The 24,797-nt window shown below is 39.8% G+C and overlaps 2 protein-coding genes across 2 annotated transcripts in view; one reads left to right on the top strand and one right to left on the bottom strand.

Annotated features, from left to right (window-relative positions):
* The window catches only part of TXNDC12 (thioredoxin domain containing 12), a 35,198-nt gene extending 34,403 nt beyond the window's left edge, over nt 1–795 (bottom strand). The window contains exon 1 of the mRNA XM_004699427.2: nt 413–795. Coding sequence (XP_004699484.1) covers nt 413–509 — 97 coding nt within the window. The 5' untranslated portion in view covers nt 510–795. The remainder of the gene's footprint in view (nt 1–412) is intronic.
* A 1,059-nt stretch (nt 796–1,854) lies between these two features.
* Nucleotides 1,855–23,858, top strand: BTF3L4 (basic transcription factor 3 like 4). Its single transcript, XM_004699426.2, has 6 exons — nt 1,855–1,938; nt 5,210–5,276; nt 10,119–10,232; nt 20,287–20,488; nt 21,559–21,618; nt 22,146–23,858. Exons 2-6 carry the CDS (start codon nt 5,223–5,225, stop codon nt 22,190–22,192), a joined length of 477 nt encoding a protein of 158 aa, XP_004699483.1. The 5' UTR covers nt 1,855–1,938; nt 5,210–5,222; the 3' UTR covers nt 22,193–23,858.
* Nucleotides 23,859–24,797: the final 939 nt, after the last annotated feature.

Here is a 24,797-nt window from a genome sequence, read left to right as displayed (position 1 = left end):
CATAAGCAGGTCCCCCAACTGTCCTCTTTCTCCCAGAATTGAAGGTAGCCCTTCCAGGGGGCGAGGGGTGGGGGCTACCAAATGCTAAGTAATATGCTGGGCTCTTAAATATATTTTTTATTTTCTTTCTTCTCGTTCCCCCGCCCCCACCCCCGGTTTAAGGGCCGTTTCTTTGCCCAAGAATTTAGAGAGGCCTCAAATACAACTTCCCCATCTCAACGTTCTCTTTGATCTGCTGCCCCCTACCCCAAGAAATCCCCCTCACTCTGGGAACGGTTGGGGGGCATAAAGAGACACCTGGAGTGGCCTAAGACCTAGAACGGGGTGGGGGTGGGGGGACGGCAAGAGGGGGTTATACCGGGCAGGGCGGGGCCCAGGATCAATAAAGGTTGAGATAAGAACGTGGTCTGACCCTTTCCAAGCCCAATGTGTCCATCAGAGGAGGCGGCGAGGAGCAGGAGGCTGAAGCCTAGCAAACAGGTGGTCCCGAGCCCAGACCGCAGCTCCATGGTGGCAGGGGCGCTGGGCCGCACGGCGGAGAGCAGCAAGGTCCGAGTCCCAGCGGCAGGTCCGCGCCGCCCCGCGAGCACGCTTCAGGCCAACCCCTGGCTTTCCCAGATTCTTTTCCCCGAAACCCTGGAGGAAGTGATGTTAGACGGATGTGGGTGGTGCCTCCAGGGTTCGATTTGGGACGGAGTACGTTTAAAGGTGCAGATCCCGTAAGCGGCAAAATGCGGGAGTTACCCTGAAGCGCAAGTTCTTTCCAGCGGATTCTGAAAGCCGGGTCCCTCCCGCGACCGAGGGCGAAAGGTCGACTGAGCCGGGGGGCGGGGGCGCAGACGCGCGGGAACCGTTGCTGGTTCCGTCGCTGGGAATCACTACACTTTATATTCAAAAGGCAAATCTTTGATCCGGGACTGCTACTTTAAGCCACTGAGGGGTTACCCACCGGGCTAGAATTCTTCTCCCCACTTCTCATCTAAAACACACCGAAAGCAGTTGATGTCACTCTGGTTCCTGCTCGGGACTCCGGGGAGACCCGGCGCGTATGCTCTCCGGTGCAGGATCTCCATGTCTTGCTGGAATGTCCCCAAGTGCCACAGAAAAATCACTGTACCGAATTTATTCTTCCTCGTAAACGTAATTCTTCCACCTAAAAATGATGCAACCCACGGATACAAGCGCTGAGAAAACCGAACTTGGAGCTGACCTGGATGAACCAGGGCTTCAGTCACTGCAGACATTACATGGAAAATGTCTCCTCGTTAAACCCGTTTCTGTTGTTTTAAAATTCTACGCGGGTTAAGCTATTTCTGCTCACTTTTTCTTTCCTTTACTTCATGGAAAACGTCGAAATAGGGGCACAGTTTCTAACAGTGCGGATTTTTTAAATATTAGAAAGCGACTGGACAAAAAGTACAAATCCAAACAAAAGTACTCTAGCCCTTTTATTTAGGCTCTTTGGTTTGTAGGGAACCCTGTTGGCCCAGTGATTAAAGCACTGGGTTTCGAATCCAAAGGTACGAGGTTCGAACCCATCAGCCCCAATATAGGAGGGAAAAAAATTGTGACCAGCCTTGGAAGTTCCATGGGTGCAGTTCTCTGCCTTATAGGGTCTCTAGGAATCAGAATTCCGCCAAGGCGGTGGTTTTTCCAATCTTTGCTGCTAGAGAACGCAGCGGAATGCACCGGAGACTGCAAGCTCCAGGATGCTGCGCGCTCACTTGCACCTGCTGCCGTTCTAGTGGGAGGCGCACAGCATGCTGGGCATTGTAGTTCAAGTGTGGACTCCCCGATTGGCCTCTCTGCTGTGGGAGAGGTGGAGCCGGCTGTATCACGTGGACTTTGCTCCCGCCGCCTTCGTCTTTCTCTGTCTCCACTAAGGCAGCCATCTTGCTCTTGCCGCGTGCTGGTGTTTGAGGACCCTCCCTGCTTCAGGTGAGACCCCCGGCGGTCCCGCCACTCCACGGCCATAGGCCACTGTGCACGGTCTCCCCCCGCCCTCCTTTTCCGACACCCGCCAACCGCTCGGGCTGCCACTTCCGTCGTGGCGCGCCAAGTGGGGGCGGAGGCGGCTGGCTTGGCCTGTAGGTTACCGGCGGCGCAGCTGGGGGTCGGCACCTAGGGAAGGTCCCCGGCACCACCGCCTCGCTCACTGCGGGCCCGCGCTGTAGCCATCCAGAGACTGTCCCAAGGAGGCGAGTGGTCCCCCGGCCCCGCGACCCGTCCTTATTCGCAACAATGCCCCGAGCTTGGTACAGCCCATCCCTTGCCGTCTCATTTGATCTTCCCAGTGAGTTCGTTAGGGTCAGCTGGGAAACTGAGGTTAGCACCCCTCCGCATCCCAAGCACTTGGGACCGAACTTTGTTGCAGCGCCCGTCACCTTGTCGCGGCAGTGTTTACAAGTCCGCCTTTCTCTTCCGAGCCCTCTCCTCGCCCAGCTTTATCGCTTAATCAACTGCCTGGTGTCTGGGAATAGACGATGTCTATCCTGGCCCGGTGTCATACGTGAATGGCGGTATCAACTTTGGTTTCCACATTGTTTCACTGTATGCCATAGCCGTCTCCGAAAGTGGTAACAATAGTTACCAATCCTTTGAAACGTACACTCAGCTTGATCCTTTAGCCTTTACCCATAAAACAGCCCTGTGAATGATGTCCTGTTACTGCTTCTCTAAAACGAGTTTTAGAAACTTTGGGAGGAAAACCAGTTTAAAGAAGTAAACTAACTTCCCAGCAGGTTAAAAGAATTAGCTGTACAATGTGGAACCCTTAAAACCTCTCCAAACGCCACATAATAGAGAACGGGAACTGAAATCATCTATGTAAACATGTTTGGGAAAGTGGCTACCACACTTTTTTGGAACGCAGGAACTCAATAAATATTGATTATTCACACCCTGGAGGAAATGGATAAAAGGTCCAGGATTCTCAAGAATTCACTAATTGCCTTAGGAAGTTACCTTCGCCCTTCAGAGACCCTCTTTCCTTTCCTTATGTAATACAAATAAGGGGCAGGGGTGGGCTCCTCTATTTGTCTATAATTTATACGCTGCTACTACCAGCAAGTCTTTTCAATGACCTCTCATTTAACGCAAGGATGTGGGGCATAGTCAAGGTTGATTGGGGAGGAGGAAATGAAAAACAGCTGCTCTCTGAGGTCTGCTCCAGGTTCTGAGCTTGCTATCTCTCTGGACAGGATCCGGTCTTCTCAGGTCTTGAGCCGTACACCCCGACCAGCTAGTAGACAAAGGAGCACTCTTCTTTCCCTCTTATCTCCTGGAGCTCCCCCAACCTCCCCTCAATGCAGGTTCTCTAAGATAGTCCTTGGGAACAAGGTTTCTTCATTCTGTTATCCTGACTGCCCAGCATAGAATCTGACCTTTCTTTGTCCACATGGATGAAAGAATTAATTTTATTCTTGTTTTTGTTACCTGTAAGTCTGGACTCTTTTTGACTTGACTTTCCAACTCCTTCTCTTGGGAATTGGTATTTCCAAATGACAAGTAACAAAAGGTTTAAGTCTGTCTAATTATGATAACTTAGCTCCTTTTTTGGGGGGTGGGGGCAAGGAATTCCTTAGGCTTTTTGTTAGTTAGCTATACCTTTGTGGCCACATTCCTTTGAGAAAAGTGAATCTTGATCTTCCGTGGCTGTTTGAGTCTAAAGATAGGGATTTATGGCAGCAGATTTCTTGGCAGAGGTGAGCTTGGCACACCTAAGACTTCTGGGCGTGCACACTACTCACATATGTGTCTAAAAAGAGTGTTTTTAGCTCCTTGAGTACTTTGATACAGTGCCAAACACACATTGAAGAGTCGTAAATTCTAAATATTACTTGAGAAGTAGACTTTGGCCTTAAAGAGGAATAAGAATGAAATACACATATATGTAGCTTTGTGCCTACACAGTTATTACAATTCAAACTGGTTAGTAATCTCATACTATCTTTCATTCTCTCAGACCTCAAAGGTTTATTTGCTTTCTCTTTTGCATCTCAAACCAGAGAGCTCATATTCACTGCCATCCAGTAAACGCTGACTCAGTGACCCCCCCTTATGGGTTTCCAAGCACCCAATCTTTCACCTGTGGAGGAGGGAGGTGATGGTGGTTTCAAACTGCCGAAGGTGCAGATCGCAGCCCAGTGCTGAACCACCACACTACCAGGGCTCCCGTGGGGGAGAAAGGCAAGGCTTTCAGCTCCAGTAAAGTAAGACCCAGAAACCCACATGGGCAGTTCTACCCTCCCTTTAGGGACACTGAGTCAGAATTGACATGATGGCAGTGCATATGGGGCTTGGCGGGGAGGGGGGAATCTGAGTGATCCTCTTTTGATCTGCAGAACAAGTACAACAAGACTTTATCTTTGACTTTTGTTTGTATTGTGTGGAATGTTATGACCCATTATAAACTTAGGAACTTTTTGTCCTTAGTCTAGTAGGACTATCATTAACCAGACTGGGATTTATTTTTGCATCCCCTGCCCCAGAATTTAATGTTTGTAGCAGAGATGCATTTGTCAAATTGTGTGATGAATTATTTTGCCCTGTGTGTTGAGGGAGTGTCTAGAAGAATGGCGTATTTGTGAAAGACACTGAATGAGCTCTGTAGCGTACTACAGAACCACTGAATGTCGAAGTCCGGGTCTCTCTCCTTAGTAACATGCCGCTTTGAATAGAAGATGAGACTACCTTAGAACTTGACAGGCCAATTATTGAAATTCTTTGCCCAGCTTTTTTTCCCTTGCTGTTTATGGTTTATAAGAAATATAGAAGGTTATTTTGAAGGGGAAAAAATTCCTCTTGAAGGTTTTGGTATGACATCTGATAACAGTTCTCTGCTGTAAAAATCTTGCGGTAGCGGGGAGGGTAGGAAGTAGTTTCCCAACAGAGATTTCATAATTGGTTTGGCTTTACTGAATGCCAAAATACTAAATCGTGTTTATAAGGAGAAATTTTCAAGTAAGTGAATCCCACTTTACTGTCTGTATGTATATACAACTCTTTCATAGTATTATCAATTTGATGCTTTTACTATCTGGTTTATGTAGTAAAACAAGTATATATTGACAGTATTAATATGATTATGGTGATGCATATGGCAAGCTCGAAAAGAATATTAAAATCCTTGAAGGTTCTAGTCACATAAAAAGTTATTTTATTTTGCCTAAAACAGTGGACTTTAACAAATCTATTTTTCCCCTCCTAGATTTACCATCAGCATGAATCAAGAAAAGTTAGCCAAACTTCAGGCTCAGGTCCGGATAGGGGGCAAGGTGAGTGTGTCATAAGAAAAACTGATAGGGGGGTGTCTGATTACCAGATAGTAAAATTATTTTGGATTTGTGGCTGTTGAAAATCTAAGATGTTCAATCATCAAGACAATCCACATTCCAATTTGAAAATAACTTGTCTAGGTTTAAAATACAGAGCTAATCGACTTCTAATGGATGGGACGATGGAAATAGCCACCTTTTAATCCCAATTCTTAATATATGCTGTGACATGAGCAATTTTCTCAACTTCATAAACATCGATTTTCTCATCTGTGAACTGGAACTAATTCTATGTAGGATAATTCCAAAGATTAGAGCCCAAACCCACTGCCATTGAGTTCATTCTGACTAACTCTGACATCTATACACACTTTAGGAGACCATAAATCTCTTTTTTTTTTTAAATCATTTTATTAGGGGCTTATACAACTCTTATCACAATCCATACATACATCAATTGTGTAAAGCACATTTGTACATTCATTGCCCTCATCATTCTCAAAACATTTACTATCCACTTAGCCCCTGGCATCAGCTTCTCATTTTTCCCCCTCCCTCCCCATTTCCCCCTTCCTCATGAACCCTTAATAATTTATGTTATTATTTTGTCATATCTTACACTGTCCAACATCTCCCTTCACCCACTTTTCGGTTGTCCATCTCCCAGGGAGGAGGTTATATATAGATCCTTGTAATCAGTTGAAGCCATAAATTTTTACAGAAGCACATACCCTCAGCTTTCTCTCACTGGTAGGTTTGAACCTCTGACCTTTAGTTAGCAGCCCACTTACCCAGCAGCACCACCAGGGGTCTGAAAGATTAAAGTAGTATTTACAAAATACCTAGCATGGTATCTGGTAAAATAAGATGCTTAATAAATGATAGCTGCTATTATGCATAGTTATGTGCTCAGCTGCTAACTACCAGGTTGGGGGTTTAAATTTACCCAGTGGCAGTTTGGAAGAACAAACACTCAGCCATTGAAAAACTTGTGCAAAACTAAGAGATAGTGGAGTTAGTTGCCTTGAATTGGAATGGACTCAACAACTGGTTTATTATATTAGCTTCCCCTGCAGAGCATACCAAATGTTAATACTACCTCACCTTGATGGGATACTCGCCGATTACATTATACACCTATTATAACAGCAAAGTTTCCAGAAGATTTTACTATAAATGCTCAAGCTGATTGCACATTTTTTTATTGCTAGGACCTTCAAGTTCTTCCCTAGTACCTATTCTGTGTAGGTAAATATGTTGCAACATCATACGGTTTCTAAGAAAGAGCTAATTTAGAGCACCCGCATCCATGATTCCCTTCAGCTTTGGCACCAACTTCAAGGAGATAATTCTATTTGTATCTCTGCTCGGTGCAATCTAGGGAAAATGAGAACAGTACTTCAGATTTGGGACTAGGGAATGCAGGACACTGCTTTATGTAGCTGCCTCACTATGCCATTTGCTTTGATAATAACTGAACATCCTGGGATCAGGAATGGAGTGAGGGAAGAAATGAATAGTACTTTCTACTTCCTTCATAGTGATATAATTTTAAGACTTTGGAATCATTAGTCATGTAAACATGTAAGCCCTAGTTGCTTAGTGGTTACGTGTTGGGCTGCTAACTGCAAGGTCAGCATTTCGAAACCACCAGGTATTCTGTGGGAGAAAGAAGAGGCTTTCTACTCCCACAAAGAGTTACAGGCTCGGAAACCTACAGAGCCAGTTCTACCTCGTCCTGTAGGGTTGCTATGAGATGAGATGAGATGTATAACCAAAATAACCATATTGCAATAGCAAGTATAATGTAATATACCAAAGTAAAAATTAGGGATGTTGGAGAACCACAGAACATAAAGAGCTTGATGCAGCATATTGCTGTTGCAGATTTTAAACATGGCTGGGGCATTTATTCATTTAACTACCATTTCTTGAGGACCTACAAAGTGCCAGCCACCTAGTTGATAAATAAGAATTTTTCTACTCAGCTTGAGAGTGGGAGGCATGCCCATAATTATAATACATTAAATGTTAAAATGAAAGAAGTAAGGGGGGGCACTTGACTAATAGAGGTGAGTCAGTAAAAGAGCTAAAGTTTTTAAAGGATAAATAAGTTATCACTATGTACAAATGTGCTTTACATAATTGATGTGTGTATGGATTGGGATAACAGTTGTATGAGCCCCTAATAAAATGTTAAAAAAAAAAAATAAGTTATCACTAGGCAGGTTGGAGGACAGTACGAGATAAGGGGAGTGGAGTGTCATTTCCACGAGTGCAGAGGCACCTAGTGAGATACAGTGGCTCTTAAATAGAATGACTTGTTTTAGTTTGGGACCGGCTGAATTTAGATTAATGGAAATAACACTGGACCAGATAATTTGGAGTTAAGTCTTAGAGAGGTTTATAGACCATATGAAGGAATTTGGAATTTATCTTCTTGATAATGAGCAAATACTGAACGTTTAAGAGGTGAAATGACAGTCATTTTAGAAAAGAGGCTGCTGGTAGTGTGGAAAATGGAAGTTGGGAAGAAAGGAAACCAGTCCAGAAACTGTTGCTGTAGTTCTATGGGATATATATTTAGGTGTTGGAATTGACTCAGTGGCTGATAGAATTTAGAGGAATGAAGAAGAGGGGAAATCAGAGATGGATCACCAGATTTTTTAAAAGTCATTTTTTGGGGGGGGCTCTTACAGTTCTTGTAACACTCCATACATCAATTGTATCAAGCATATTTGTACATATGTTGCCATCATTTCCGAAACATTTTCTACTTGAGCTTTGGTATAAGCTCATCTTTTTTTCTCCCCTCCCTCCCCCACCTTCGGGTATCCTTGATCAATTATATACTGTTATTGTTATTTCGAATCTTAGACTGTCCATTGTCTCCCTTCACCCACATTTCTGTTTTAGAGACTGAATGTAGTGCTGCCAAGTATAAAACGGGATAAACAGGACAGATAGGTTGGTAGACTGATAAGCTTTTAGACTTTGAGGTTCCTAAAGATCATTTGAGTTTAGGTATTCGAGCATTTGAGCTATCTCTGAGTCAGGAACATTCATAAATAAATGACCATTTGTGTGAGAAGTTGCTGTTCCATCCCTCAGCAACCTGGATCTGGTCATAGCCTCTGTTGATCACGCAGCAACTCACAAAGCTGTCATCCACGCCTACTGGAGATGTTGAGTCTGAAGCCCCTCCCTCCACTCTGTAAGGCTGATTTATTTTCCAGAAGCCACCCAGAGATTGAACTCTCTATTCCTTCTACCTTGCTCTACTCAGCTCACAAAGATTTAACCTTTAGGCTTGGGCTGCTTTAAAAGGTAGTATTTCAGCTCTGCTTTCAGTTACATTTTGTAAACTAACGAGTTCCTGGATCATTTTAAATAGTTTTTCAATGGGAAAGTGCATTTAAAGTTTCAAAGCACATAAGTTTGTAAATTAACCTTTCTTTATTCGTCTCAATAGACAGTATCATTTTCAACCCATTTTCTCAGGCCATAAATGTAAGCATCATCCCAGGTGCTTTTCTTCATACTTCATTTTCAGGAACTGTTCCCACCTCTCAGAAGCAGACCTCTCACCCTCTCCACTGCCACAACCCTCCTCTCTTCCCAGGACTGTTAAGTAGACTCCTGACTGGTCTTCTTATAGTCCATTTGCCACTCAGCAGCCACAGTCATTTTTTCAAAACCGTAACTCAAAGATGCCTTTTAAAAACATGCTCAAAGTCACCACTCCTCTGATGGAAACCTTCCAGGGGCTTCCTATTGCAATTAGAGTAAACTCTAACTCCTGCCCAAGGCACTCTAGGCCCATGTGATCCGGAGCCACTATCCCTGAGTTCACTGTCCTCTTCTCCCCTTGTTCATTCTGTTCTACCCATACTGCCTTGCTTTCTCATTTGCGTTCCTTCTACTTGGATCACTCTGCCCTAGGTCTTTTCTTTTTTTTATTTTTATCATTTTATTAGGGGCTCATACAACTCTTATCACAATCCATACACACATCAGTTGTGTAAAGCGCATGGGTCTCAGCTCCTAAGTTATCCCTTCAGAGGGGTCGTCCACGGGCATTCCCGTGAAGAAGCGTTTTGTCTCCACCCAAGCACACAGCACTGCTGATTTGGCTTTGTGGGCTTATTTTCTTTTTTCCTTATTAGCCCTTACCGTATTTTAAATTCACTAATTTATTTGTATATTTATTGACTTTTCCTCCCACTATAATATATACTTCTTGAAGCTACTTTGAAGAACTTGACCTTTTTCGTTCCTGGATTTTCAGAGTCTAAAGCTTTCACATAGATAGATATAAAGTGCTTGGCTGCTAACCAAATGGTTGGCATTTCAACCCACCAGCCACTTGGGAGAGGAAGATGGGCTCTTCGGATATAAAATAAACAGTTTGGAAACCCTGTGGGGCAGTTCTATTCTGCCCTTTAGGGTCACTTTGAGTCAGAATTGACTCTCTGGCAGTGAATTTATTTGGTTTAGTTTTTTAGTATAAAAACATCCTTTATCCTGTTGGAAAATTGTAACTTAAAGACAAGTACTTAATTGTCTTGAAGTTACCAATTATTTATTAGCAAGCACTATTTTGAAACAAAAAGTGGTGTTGAAATGATAAAGGCTGGATATTGGATAAGAAATGGCTAGAATTGACCTTTGAAAGTCCAGATTAGGCCAACATTCACAACTCTGGCGGTCTTATTAATTGTTACTATTTAGTCAGCAGTTTCCTATGTGGATTTCTTTTTGGTGATTGTGGTAGATGGGAAGACATGTGATTGCAGTTGCTGATGCTGGGCATGCTACCATACCTATCTGGTTATTTTTCAGGGTACAGCTCGCAGAAAGAAGAAGGTGGTACATAGAACAGCTACAGCTGATGACAAAAAGCTTCAGAGTTCTCTTAAAAAGTTGGCTGTGAATAATATAGCTGGTATTGAAGAGGTATGAGCACTGTGTAAATTGTTAAGTTATGTGGGCAAATAGTACATTCATAAATAATTGTCTAGACTTTTCAAATATATTGGGTGAGAAGAATCTTTGATATTGTTGATCAGATGTTTTTGAAGGACCTCAGCTGTTGATTTTGCTTTTTGTATAAAATAAATGATTGTTAGAAAGGATTTCAATACATAGTTAAGTTTTTATCATACTTTTTAGACTGAAGGTATGTGCATAATGACAAAATTATATAATTGTTCTTGAGTTTTTATGCAAAATAACATTTTTTTTTCTAAGAGAAATTAGCCCAGAGACCTTCTTGGGTAAGTTGACTTATTTCCTCTAAGGAGCACCTCTCTATTTTTTAACTCCTTTTAATAATTACTTTAGGTGGGAGGCTTTAATATAAGTTGACATGAATTGGCTTTCTTTCTGGACCTCTTTCAAAAACTACAGGCTAATTTTTTTTCTTTTAGAAAGTAAGCCATTTATTAGATGATAACTACTTGTTTGCAAATATGAGAATAAAAATTGATATTTCAATCAATTACCTAGCATATGTTATCTCCACCTCTATTTGGTAATTTGTTACTCATTTTAAATAATTGCCAGTGCTTAAATTTTCATTACCTTAAGTCAGATTTAATTATTTCATATACTGTGTGTGATCCCACCTCAGAGTTTTTAATAGATGATTAATACAATGTACTACAAAGCATGAGCTAGAAGTAATGCAAATCTCTAATAAAGGGGATCTCTAATAAGGAAATAGCAAAGCTCCCCCCAAAAGGCAAGGAAATAGCACAGAGGAAGCACTTACTCATCTGTGCCAGGAAATTTGGAAGACAGGTACTTGGCCAATTGACTGGAAGAGATCCGTATTTGTGCCCATTCCAAAGAAAGATGACCCAATAGAATGCTCAAACTATAGAATGATATCATTGATATCACACACACGAGTAAAAGGTTGCTTAAGATTATCCAATAACGGTTGCAGCAATACACTTACAGGGAACTGCCAGAAGTTCAGGCCAGATTCAGAAGAGGATGTGGGACAAGGGACATTACTAATCTCAGATGGTTCTTGGCTCAAAGCAGAGAATACCAGAAAGATGTTTACTTGTGTTTCATTGACTGTGCCATGGCATTCAATTGCATGGACCATAAGAGAAGAATGGGAGTTCCAGAACATTTCATTGTATTCATTTGGAACTTGTATGTTCCAAAGCAAACTTGTATGCTCAAAAGGCAGTTGTGTGAACAGAGCAAGGGAATACAGCATGCTTTAAAATCAGGAAAGGTGTGCCTTAGTGTTATAGCCTTTCACCATATTAGTTTATATACTGAGCAAAGCATCAGAGAAGCTGGATTCTATGAAGAAGAATGTGGCATCAGGATTGCAGGAAGGCTTATTAACAACCTGTGATACACGGATGGCACGACCTTGCTTGCTGAAAGTGAGCAGGAATTGAAACACTTGATGAAAAGCAAGGATTACAGCCCTCAGTATGGATTACAACTCTATGTAAGAAAGACCAAAATCCTCATAACTGAACCAGTAGCTAACATTATAAATGATGATGAAAAGGTTGAAGTTTGCAAAGATTTTGTCTTGCTTGGATCCATGATCAATGCTCATGGAAGCACCAATCAAGAGATCAAAGGATGTATTGCATTAGGTAACTCTGCTGCACAAGACCTCTTCAGAGTACTGAGAGCAAGAATGTTACTTAGAGGACTAAAGTGTGCCTGACCCAAGCCATGATATTCTCCATTGCAGCATATGCATGTGAACATTGAATGTCAAAAAGGAATATTAGATGCATTTGAATTGTGATGCTAGAAAAGAATATTGAAAGTACCATGAACTGCTGAAAGGACAAACCAATGTGTATTGAAAGAAATACGGCTGGAGTGCTCCTTGGAGGCAAAGATGGCAAAACTTTGTCTTACAAGGGGGTACTCCCCCCAATGGAATTTTTTTTTTTTTTTTTTTTGCCCAAGATCTATGTATTTAACTTTTTTAGAAAACAACCTTATCACTTTCAAAGTACTCTTCATTACACTTAATACATTTGTCAAATCTGTGATTCCATTCTTGGAAACATTTTCCAAACTCATCTGTTTGGAAGGCTGATAGCTTCTCCCTCGTTTTTTTCTTCACCTCTTTCATGTCATCAAATCGATGCCCATTTTTATGTCCCTCTTTCATGGAAACAGAAAGAACTCTCAGAGTGAGGACAGTTGAGTAAGGTGTATGGGGCAAGAGAAGCATGCTGTTTTTCCCCCAAAACTGGTGCACTGAGATGGCTGCGTGAACAGGTGCATTGTCGTGGTGGCAAAACCAGTTCCCCGTCTGCCACAAATCAGGCTTTTTCAGTCACACACTGTTAACACAATCTTTTCAGAGCCTCTAAATAGAAAGCTTGATTAACAGTCTGACCAGGTGGAATGAACTCCAAATGCACTACCAAGTTGATATTTTCATCCATTCGGGAACTTGATGGACGTCCAGAACGAGGTTTGTCATCAATCGAAATTTCACCTTTTTTGAAATGAGAAAAGCACTCATACACTTGTGCTTTTCCAATAGCGCTGTCTTGTAATCTGCATTTAACATCACAACAATTTCTGCGGCATTTTTCCTAGCAGGAAACAAAATTTCACAGCTGCACAATGTTCTCTTAAATTGGTCCATCACAAAAAATGAGATTCAAGTGAAAATGCTTTTACAAAAAAATTTACCTTCCGTGTGATGGCAGTAGGTGCACTAGTTTCTGTATGCTTGCCTAGCGAGAAAAATGTGTACTATGAAAGCTCGGCTCTTAGTGCAAATCCAGGTTGGTGGGGGTATCCCCTCATATATACTTCAGACCTGTCAGGAGAGGCCAGTCCCTCAAGAAGGTAACCATGTTTGGTAAAGTGGAAGGGCAGTGAAAAAGGGGAAGGCCCTCAGTGAGATGGATGGGCACAGTGGCTGCATCAATGTGCTCAGGCATAGGAACCATGGTGAGGTTGGCACAGACCGGGCAGTGTTTTGTTCTGTTGTGCGGAGGGTCACTATGGGTCGGAGCCGACTCGATGCCACCTAACCACATAACAAGACTGCAATGTGCTGCAAAGCATGAAGTAGAAATAATGCAAAGTTGGGGATCACTAATAAATAGCAGAGCCCCCCCCCCCTAAAAAAAAGGCAAGGAACTGGCAGAGTGATGCAAAGCCCTTCCACCCTGGGTAGAGTAATAAACAAGTTTACATATATAAAGCTGCTTTGTATTTTCAAAATCATTGTACAGTCTCCCACATATATTGAAGTCCATTACTAAATCATGTTTTACATGTCATGACAGTTACATTTCATGTATCAGTCAAATGTTTGTCATAGTACCTAGTGAACCTTTCTAGGCATACAATTGAAAGAAACATTTCCAGATAAAACAGAATTTCATTCACAGGTCTTAACCATTTTTTGGACATGATTTTTTTTTGGTAAGATTTAGTGAATGTTTTTGTATATGATCATTGATCTAAAATAATTTTCAGAGAGATTAATCTGGGTTAGATTTTTTTAAAAAGCAAACATCGTAGGTCTTTCAAGCCTGTTAACAATCCAAAACTTGGTAAAAAGGAACAGGTTGTAGTAATAATTGGACATGAACTCTGAAAACATTAAACTAGCTTGTAAGTATTTAGGCAAGTTGCCTGCCTTTCGGTTTTCCTGCTCCCTGTCCCCTCTCCATCAGCCTTCGCACTACTGATATTTGAACTGTGTAATTGTTATGTGAGCTGCCCTTTCACATTGTAGGATGTTTAGCAGCATCCTGGCCTCTGGATACAAGGTGCCAGAAGTGTCCCCACAGTCATTGCAATAAAAAATTTCTTCAGGAATCGTCAGAGATCCCCTGGAAGCAAAATCATGCTTGGTTGCGAATCACTGGAGTTCCTGGGTGTTGGCATCGTTAACACACGTGATTGCTAACCAGAACGTTGGAGTTTTAAGTCCCTCATAGGGGCCTTAGAAGAAAGACCTGGCGATCTACTCTTCTTCCCCATCAACCATTAAAACCCATGCAGCACAGCTTTCTTTGACACACACGGCATTGCTGAGAGTGGCAATTGGTTGATTTTGTTAAGAACCACTGTTTTAGGAAAAGAGAAATTTTTCATGTAATTAGTTATATTATAAAATATTAATGTAATATTTCCAAGGGACATATTAATATGTCCTTTTTGTCTTAAATTTTTGTTTTGGATCGCATGAAAGAGCTTTATGGATTTCAAAAATCTTCCAGTGAGGGGAGGGAGGGGGAAAAAATGAGGCGCTGATACTAAGGGCTCAAGTAGAAAGAAAGTGCTTTGAAACCGATGATGGCAACAAATGTACAAATGAGCTTTACACAACAGATGGATGGATGGATTGTGATAAGAGTTGTACGAGCCCCCAATAAAATGAGTTTTTTAAAAAACCTAGTGAGAGGTGGCATGAATTTTATATATATTTTATATTGAAATACCGAACAAGTCTGTAATCTTTGAGCCTTTCCGAATACAGAACTCACTGTAATGCATTGCTGAGGTCACAAAATTGTTATATTGTGAAATTGTCAGAATAAAATACTTAATGATGCTCCAATCAAATCCATCACTACCAAGTCAATTCCAACTGACAGTGACACTGTAGGACAGAGGCAAACTTCTCTAAGGCTGGAAATCTTTACAGAAACAGGCTACCACATCTTTCTCCCTAGAGCAGTGCTAGTCAATTTTACTGAATACCTATTACATGTCAAGAATTGGGCAGAGGACTTGCTAAACTGGTACATTAGATGTTATTCATGGTTTCTATCCTTTGGAGCTAACAATCTAGTGAGAAAATTAACAATAGACAGCTAACCAATAAATGTCTTAATCCATTTCAGCATCACAGTATCCCATTGAGTTGGTTGCTTTGGTTACAGATGAGGGAGCTGAGACTTGAAAGCTAGAGAGCTGCCAAAGACCACAGAGCTAATAAGTATTGGATGCCCGATTTGAACTAATGTGTATCAGAAAGAGAGTCCATGCTGTGCCTGTGTTTATTCTGCCTTTGGTCCTTTCCGTTATGATTTCCTATACCCATGCTTGGCCTTTTTCTCATGCACCTCCCCCAAAAAGGACAGTAAGAGGTATACCTGCCTTGTGTACTATTAAGTACTTAACCATCCCCAGGCGGTGAAGGGGTTAAGTGTTGGGCTGCTAGCAACAAGGCCAGCATTTCACATGTCCCAACCACTAGGATTCCTGTGAATCAACTCAACGCCAGAATTCATTGTGCCGGTTGTGGGTGTAGGAAATCTCCAGTAGTATTTTCAAGGACGTTGCTGATGTTCTCCTCTTTCAAGTCTTCCTACAGGAGTGATTTCCTCCCAGAAGTCTTCCTGGTAGTCCACAGATACAATGCCCCATATTTACCTTTTTATCCCCAGGATTTGTTTGTTTTTACAACTTTTTTATTGTGAATTTGATAGGGGTTTACATATCAGACCATCATTTTTGTATTGAACAACTTATCAACACTCCCAAAACCACCAGCCCACTCCTTGGGAGAAAGATGAGGCTTTCTTTCCTGTAAAGATTCACAGTTTGACTTGGTTTGGATATATAGGTCCTTAGGTATGTGTACATACTTATCGCTGTGTGTGCATGTGTATGTATTTGCTTGCTTTTTTTCTACCTTTATAGATTAGTTGTTGAAGAAAATATATATAATTAACAATTGTAGGTAATAACTATACAATTTCAGAATAATTGAACCAAAGATGGAGGGGCATTTTATTTTTTTCTCCTTCCCTCTTTCTAAAATTGATTCCTTGAGAACCAAGATAAAACCTATCATTTATGTTGCCTTTTACAATCTAAAATAATTTTAAGGAATATCTAGTCCTGTATATTACCTGGTTTTCTCAAACACTATATTTTGTGTTATATTTAAAATTGAATTGTTAAAATATAATTGACTTGTTGAATGATAGGATACATAATTTTTATTTGAAATAATTTCTTGAGGGGAAATTACGTGACTGCTGTAAATGTATACTTGTAATCATACCAGGTTTCAGACACATGGAGATATGAAAACAGTAAATTATTGTTATTTGCAGTAGTTAAATTCTGCAAAGATGCTGTGAGCATCAACTAATGAACGCTGAACCCTTTATTTCTGGGAAATATTCTAGATTAGGTTCCTGCCAGCCTCAGAGGGTCACATTTTCATCAACCAATTAACACATTACCTTGTTTTATATGTTTTTGTTTATAGACATCTTCTTTAACATACATTATTCATTAATGTTGAATTCACATCACCGTATAACTCTAGCCTGAATAAAACTTATCTAATAATATGGATTTTCCCTATAAGGCTTATCACAGCTTGCTGCTTAGGAACACTAGACATTTGGGGCACATTATAAACAGTTAGCTCGCCAATAGAAATGCCAAAGTACGGCACTAAGCAGACCACCAAAAAGGACATTTGTTTACATTATGAGAGTAAACTGAAAGTTTGGACATTGACTTGTTTTATCGCAACTAGGGACATGTGCATGGGGCTCTTTTTATTTTTGCCTCAGCTACCATACTGATTTTGAGGTTACAAGTAAATTTTAGTAAGTAGGTAAATGATAATAGAATCCTCTATATAATGAAGAGAGAGAGAGAGAGTGTGTGTGTGTGTGTTTTGCTCGCTATCTCTGACTTTCAGAGCACAAAAAGTGTTTGGGGTGGGAAGTAGGGTGATCACTGGCAAGTTTAAAAAATTCACTAAAATTTTTTGTCCTCATCTTACTTTGTAGACTGACATTATTAGTGATTCTTATATCCTCCGAAAGCTTAATGTATGACCTCTTCAGAAACAAAAATGGGGAGAATTGTTTGGACAAGCTTCTCTGGTCGTTCATAAATTCATTAATTTATCATAAGTAGATATCTTTTACACGTTACTAAAGGCAAAGAAATCTAAAGCTTCCAGGTGGGAGTGGTAGGAGAAGGGCGGTGTGGATAGGAAAGGCCACCAGAGACGGTTTTATACAAAGACCAAGTGAAACAACCAGGTTGTGGAAGGAAATCTTGTCCAATTGCCTACAGATGGGCTTTGGGTCTCCACTCTGCACTCCCCCCTGTCACAATGATATGTTTTTGTGAGTCTTTGATGGCTGAAACCTGATCCCTTCGACACCTCATGATCTCACAGACTGGTGTGCTTCTTCCATGTGGGCTTTGTTGCTTCTTAGCTAGATGGCCGCTTGCAAGGCTTTTAAGACCTTGCAATATCTTTTGATAGCCGGGTACCATCAGCTTTCTTCATCGGTGTACCTTATTCTTACCATGAATAAACCGTTTGATAACTTGTAATAGCTTGTGCCTAAAAAGGTCTCTCTTGAGGGAGGCGACCCCACCCACAAGAGAGCCAGCTTTCTGCCAGGTGCCACTGTGTTCCATGGGCAGAAAGGAGCTGATTACCACTTCCCCAACCCCCACCCACGCTTAGTGTTGTTTACACTTTCCAGAGACCGTTAAATTATGGTCGCCCTCAGTTCCTCACTGTCCCCCAGGACCTCTTATTTACACTAAAATTCTCATTTTCAGAAAAAAAATTAATTTCTGCTTTGCACTCTGAAGTAGAATTCATTCTACTTTCACACTTCACACAAACAACATATTTCAAGCTAGAAAGATCCGCATCAGTGTCATGCATGACTTGATTAACATTTATCCTTTCGAAGAGAAGCTCGAATTGGAGGGAAATTTGTGCATTTACTTACTGTTTTTGTCCCCACGTTAGCCTGTTCTGCATATATATAGAGACAGCCATGTCTTTATCCTGCTTTCATTGCGTTCTCCATGTGGCCTATAGTCTGAGAAAATGATTTTCTGGCAAGCTTTCTTGTGACGAAGGCATTGGATTTTGATAGGCAAATAAATGTTTCAGAAATGAGGGTGACGTAGAAGGAAACGAAGCACACATTGGTGAAAGCTCAGTTCAAGTCCTGCGTTTTCACTTAACCAGCTACTTGTTGAGTATGTTGCTTACTGAACCAAGAGTTCGTGGCATCAGTATTTGTTCTGCTAACATATGAAGGCTTTGAACTGAAAAACTTATAAGTTCAACAGAATGGTGTGAAGTGGTTCTTTTGATTTTTGTTTCTAATCATTTTATTGGGGGCTCATACAACTCATCACAATCCATACATCATCCATTGTCAAGCATTTGTATATTTGTTGCCATCATCATTCTCAAAACATTTGCTTTCTACTTGAGCCCTTGGTATCAGCTCCTCATTTTTCCCTCTCCCTCATGAAGCCTTGATAGTTTTTAAAATATTATTTTTTCTTGCCTATACTGTCCGATGTCTCCCTTCACCCACTTTTCTGTTGTCCGTCCCCCAGGGAGGGGGTTATATGTGATCGGTTCCCCCTGCCTCCCCCACCTTCCCCTTCCCCTCCTGGTAAGTTTTCACAATAATAAGTGATTTTAAATATCTTATAATTTATTGCCTATAAAATCACATCTCATATTCCAACATTTGAAACTATTCACATATGGAAGAATTGTAGAATTCCTTTATTAACCATGTGATTTGCTCTTGATTTAGAAAATGTAGTTATCAAATCTTTATTCTTTCCCCATTTAAAATGTGATTCTTAGATAAGTCCAGAGTAATGCCCCACCTCATATCCCCCAAGTTCATGTCTTTCTCAAGCCCCTCTGTTCCAGGCACTTTAATGTTAGAAATAGCTGTATAAGCTGTCATCTTCAGAATCGTGTCACTGATCTTTTTCTAATGTTAGTTTAAATCCTTGTTTACAACAGCCCATGTCAGTAGTGCTTGAATGCTTCTTGTGTGTTGTATGCTTCATAGAACTTTAAATATAGTAGTAAAAGAGGAAAGGAAATCATGGTTTTTTTCGTGTGTGATAAAATCTTGGAAATTATTTGTGAAGTTTAGTTGTAACCTTCCAGGGAATTTATCTTTTCTGTGTTCCAACTCTTGCCAGAAATTTAGAAGCCCTTTTCTCCCCTTTCTTTCCTGTACTGCCTTGTCAATGCTAGTGATCACCTCTGAGAGGAAGCAAAGCCCAGATCCCCTGACCCTGGACAACACTCAGCATCTCTGCGTGATTGTGCCAAAAGCAATTTTTGGATGGTGTGTGAAATGCATCCAAAGTAGCCAAGAGTTAGCTCTCCTAACTTTTTATAATAAGTATGTTGCCACCAGGGTAACTTACCCAGTGGACTCAACCTCACCCTACATGGTGGAATCATATTATTTATACATTTAATTTATCCAAGTTCACATCTGTACCACCACCACCACCCCCTGAAAAGTGGTGATTTAAATAGTACATGTTCAGCTTTCCGTTTCAGTAAGTCTCAGGCAGTAGGTAAAACGAAATCTGAAAAGTTCATATTGGTGAAAGAATGTGAACGATTTTAAAGGTTTCCTAGTCATATTTAGGTGGCCAGGCAAGTGAATTGGGAGAGCTACTTTGACATTTATAAGGATTGAGAAATTACATTTACAAATTTGAAGAACTGACAGAATCCTCTACAGAGGATAAAATGATGATGAGAACAATTTGGAAGTTTTGTAAATTCACTAACTGTCCAAAGAAGTAAAACATCTGAATGATTAAATTTCTGAGTATTCTTTATGGATTTTTCAGTGGTTATTTTCAGTGTTTTCTCTTTACAACCAATCCTCTAATGGGTAATTTCACTAAGAAGCCAGTAATGATTCCCCTTTTTTCCCCATTCATGGACATAAACTTCCTTCTCACAGTGAGTCTTTGAATTTAAAAGTTTAGATTCTGTAATACAAAAACTAATTTTTTTAACCATCCTAGTAATTTTGTTATTTAGACCATTTTAATTTGTTGCTACAACTATTTTCTACCTATGGCCACTTTTTATTAGATAATTATGTAACTACCAGGTTTTTAAAAAACACAATTTGTTTTTTTAAATTATTTTCATTTTATCAAATATATGAAATAACTTGTTTCTGTGGTTATTCAGGTAAACATGATTAAAGATGATGGAACAGTTATTCACTTCAACAATCCCAAGGTCCAAGCTTCCCTCTCTGCTAACACGTTTGCTATTACTGGCCATGCAGAAGCCAAACCAATCACAGAAATGCTGCCTGGAATATTAAGTCAGCTTGGTGCTGACAGCTTAACAAGTCTTAGGAAATTAGCTGAACAGTTCCCCAGGCAAGGTAGGTATTTCAGTTTTATACTTTTTCTCTGTCTACCTTATTTAAAGAACCAAATATTTTAAATCAGTGTTTCCCAAAATGGCCAATACCACCTCCTCCAGGGACATGGCAGCATTCCAGGGAGTCTACTAAAACCAGATACCTACATTATATCTTGGATTGTGGGCTGTAGTATAAAATATTTTAATTGCTAGGGAGTTGTTGAGTAATTTTTATTATGAAAAGTGGGTGGTAGGCCAAATAAGTTTGGGAAACTGCTTTAAATGCTGAAAGGATTAGTTTGTGTGTGCATTTTGTTATTTTTGAAAAATCCTTTTATGCGTGACAATTTTAAGTTTCTGTAGTTAAGTAATGTGGTATATAAAATGCATACATTTTGGAAATAATACAAGGGTACATCAAAATGTTTTAGAAAAATGGAATTTTTCACACACTTTTGGAAGCCTTTTTTATACAATAAGTTAACCTCATATAATGAGTTAAATAAAAAGCCAAGGTGCCATTAATATGCAGCCCACATAAAAAGTTAATCTGATTTTCACTTCTGATTAGTGACAGAAAGTATTATTACAGAACTATATTTTTGTTTAGCTCTGTTTATTATAGATATGACAACCCAAGCTCAGAATTTACAGGACAGTTCTAGTTTCAGCGCCAAAGAGCAGAATGTCTTGATACTACTTTAGTGTCTATTCTACTTATCTAGATACTTTCTAACATAAAAGAGATGGGGAAATCTTTAATACTGATATTTGACATGGAGAATAGAATATGACTGCTATAAATTAACTTTAATGACTTTTTGTTAAAACTCATCTGAATGATCCATTTACATATGTTATTTAGCGTAACCTGTATTGCAGTTGCCAATTGTATTTAGTGTATGTGTAATTAAGTTAAAATTTTATTGACTTTAATATTGTGTAAGCAAAAATATGTGACTGACCGTAGGTTGACAATATTTCGCTCTTTCTGAGTAATATGTGAAATTTAGAAGGGATAACATGACAAAAATTCAAGTGTTCTGTAAAATTATTCTCGGTGATTAATATTAAAATTAACTTTTATAGTGTTGGATAGCAAAACCCCAAAGCCAGAAGACATTGATGAGGAAGATGATGATGTTCCAGGTAAGTGACATTTTAAGATTTTTAGTATTTTATTTATCACATTTCAATCATAACTTTGAGTTTTTCATTGATGGGTGAGTTTTGAATTTAAATTAATGCATATCGATGCAAATAGGAACTAATGGAAAAGACTGAAAGCCCTCTCATGTATCAGAAGTTGGCACGCATATCTCTGACCTGTGTTTATTAAATGGAAATTGCTGTGATTATAAATTTACACAGTTATTATAACCTTTCTGTGAGAATTGTGATTGACATGAAAATCCTTTTCAATTTAATAATTCATGTAGATTAATAAAAAATAAATCCACATTTTCTCAGGATTACTATTGTAAGCAGATAAGTGAATTGTAAGTGAAATCCTACCAGTTTGTTTCTGCCTCTTACCCTGTAGTTTTTACATTAATCCTAGTAGAAATGATTTTGTTTTTATTGGGGTTAGAAGTTAGGGATCCTATTTACATTTTTTTTTTTTTACGTTTGTTTTTGTATCATTTGACTCATTTATTTTTTTGTTCTTTTTCTAGATCTCGTAGAAAATTTTGATGAGGCATCAAAGAATGAAGCTAACTAAAATCTTTTCTGGTTTTTGGAAGCTGGCATGGACTAGATTTAACAGATCAGCTATGTGGTTCCAAAGTTTTACAGACACAGAGAACATCACCTGTTAGTAGTGCAGTAATATAAATATTTTGTATATTAATAATGCTGTTTGTTCAGCATATTTGGTCATTTGATTTGCATTTTGCACTTCCTCCCAGGATCTAATATTTTGGTCAAAATGCGAAGTATCGGTGCAGTTTGAGGGTGTTTTGGGTTTTCGATTCTTGATTTTTTCTTTTTCTTTTTTTTGGTTGGGGAGTTTTTGGTGTGTGTGTGTATGTATGCATGTGGGTATGTATGTGTACAGTGGGGAACAAATTGGAAACAGTTCTATTTATCCTTCCCCTTACCCTAGTAGAAATAAAACAAATCTTTGCATTTGTTAGTTTTTTTTTCCCCCCCAATAATATACAGAATTAGTAAGACGTGAGTAACGTGGACTTCAAACCGGAAGAGATTTTACCATGGAGATTTGATTTTAGTATGTTTGTAACTTTCATGTGTTTATGCATTTCTCTGGGTTTAAAATGTCTTGAGATATTTACCATCAGCTTCATGCTGGAGTAATGGGTAGCATATCTGTGCAGTTACTTAGGTTCATATATCAAGTCAAACCCAGAGGAATAATACCTTACTAGCTTTTTCCTTCCTAATTCCCTTTTTCCTCTCTGTTTGGTGTCAAAATGGCATGGTCAGCCTTGGGCAATGCTCTTCTTCATCTCAAGCTTAGCTCGAGGAGGCCGTTTTCCATCTAGAGTTCGTGAGTGCCTACTCCCTCTCATTGCAAGATTTTGCTTCCTCATCCGGAGGGGCAACAGCTCCAGCCTTACCTTTGAATTTTACAGTTGAGTACATTTCAAACTGGAATAGCTAGCATGTGCTTGCTAAATAATTTTGTCAGCCTTACCCTGTATCCTAGCTGTTCTTATAGCAATTGTGAACACGCCTCTTTTTCAGCAAGGTTGAAATTGGAAATGTCTTTTGAATCAACAAAAAAAAATCAGCCATAGACATCCCTTAGCACAAGACGGACAGGCAGGCGGGCATTCTATAAAATGGTATTGGCCTCAGATGATAAGATTTCTTCATCCACTCTCCCATGCTTGGCCTGAGACCTACTTCTAGGTTGGATCTTACTGTTGTAGCTGCTCACAGCACTCCTTCTGCATGCTTAGTGTAATGCTTTGGGGAGAACACTGGGAAAACAGTATTTATTTTTCCACCTCCTTTCAGGCGACTTGGAGGTAAGTTGCATTCCTTCACCCATTTCGCTCTTGTCTGATGATAAAAGCTTGCATTTTTCTCTATCAGCATTAGTTATGTAGCCAATAGTTAGGATAAGACTTTAGAAAATCTTTTGTTTCTAGCCAGTCACGAAGCTAACTATGGCTTAACCGCACAGGGCATCAACTTTTGTTTCAAGCTGGATATCTTAATTTGATATCTAAAGTACAACACTAACAACAGAGCAAGAGATCTTTAGACAAAAAGGCAAAGCTTTTTTGTTTTCCATCAAGACACCTCAGTTTATTTTATAAATTTGTTCAGTTTTTCCTGTTATGTTTTATATAATATTTGGACTTAAGTACAAAATAAAATGACCGTACAAAAGAGGGTAATATTTCCTCTTCTGCTTCTCTCGTTGTCTATGGAATTGCTTTCTTTTGTCATTCCTCTTCACTTCCCATCCCAGAATCAAGTTTTAGAGTGCACTTATGATTAGAAATCACGCCTCTTTCATTGTCAGGTCATCCATCACCTGTACCTGCTCTGCACAGTCAGAATTTCATTTCTTGGATTGTCCCCAGGGGGCATGCGATGGAACAGAGAGAATTAGGGAGGGTACTTCAGATGGTTAGGGACATAAAAGAATCTATGGCATATCAAATAAAAAAGAACACTTAGCATGAAATTAGAGGGTTGAGTTCAAGTTGAGGCTCTGGAATAAGTTATGTGACCTTGCAAGGTCACCTAGTTAACTCAGATTCATCATCAGGCAAATGAAGTATTTTCAATGTAAAGTTTCTTCTGCAGCTTACGACTTTATTCCTGCTCAAAATCCTTAAGGGGTGAATTTATCATCATTTAAGATACCATTGTTTTCACCAAAAGCCTTCAAACGTTTTGTTCCTGTATGCACTTCTTCCTCTTTTTCCCCATGGACCACATTTTAGCCTACTCTCTTCTAGTAGCTTTGGCCAGTATTCTTTCTATACTGTTGACAACAACTCTTACGGGGTAGCTCCTCCCTTTTTGTTTTATATAATCATACCTTCCTCCCTCCCAGAAAAGCATATTGAGATCCTGATCCAGCCAGAGCAGGTAGGCATAGTATAAAGAGTTGTGTAGTGGGTTATCTGTTGGGCTATGAACAACAAGGTCAGCAGTTAAGAGGCCTCCAGCTGGCTGCCCCACAGGAGAAAGACAAATGTCCTACTTGCATAAAGATTTATAATCTTGGAAACCCTGAGAAGCAGTTCTACCGTGTCCTGTAAGGTCACTATGAGTCAGAATGAACTCAATGGTGGTGAGTTTGGGGTTGAGCATATAAATATTAATTATACCATTTCATTCAT

Source organism: Echinops telfairi, unplaced genomic scaffold, assembly GCF_000313985.2.
Source record: "Echinops telfairi isolate 266 unplaced genomic scaffold, ASM31398v2 ScPeMD7_443;HRSCAF=831, whole genome shotgun sequence".
Taxonomy (NCBI): domain Eukaryota; kingdom Metazoa; phylum Chordata; class Mammalia; order Afrosoricida; family Tenrecidae; genus Echinops; species Echinops telfairi.
This window is presented reverse-complemented; position numbering and strand designations above follow the sequence as displayed.

What these genes read in the sequence shown, in the direction of transcription:
- BTF3L4 (XM_004699426.2), top strand. Translation starts at nt 5,223, where the DNA reads ATGAATCAAGAAAAGTTAGCCAAACTTCAGGCTCAGGTCCGGATAGGG. An exon ending in TGAACAGTTCCCCAGGCAAG is followed by an intron (nt 20,489 to 21,558) that starts GTAGGTATTTCA and finishes TAACTTTTATAG; the next exon opens with TGTTGGATAGCAAAACCCCA. An exon ending in GGAAGATGATGATGTTCCAG is followed by an intron (nt 21,619 to 22,145) that starts GTAAGTGACATT and finishes TTCTTTTTCTAG; the next exon opens with ATCTCGTAGAAAATTTTGAT.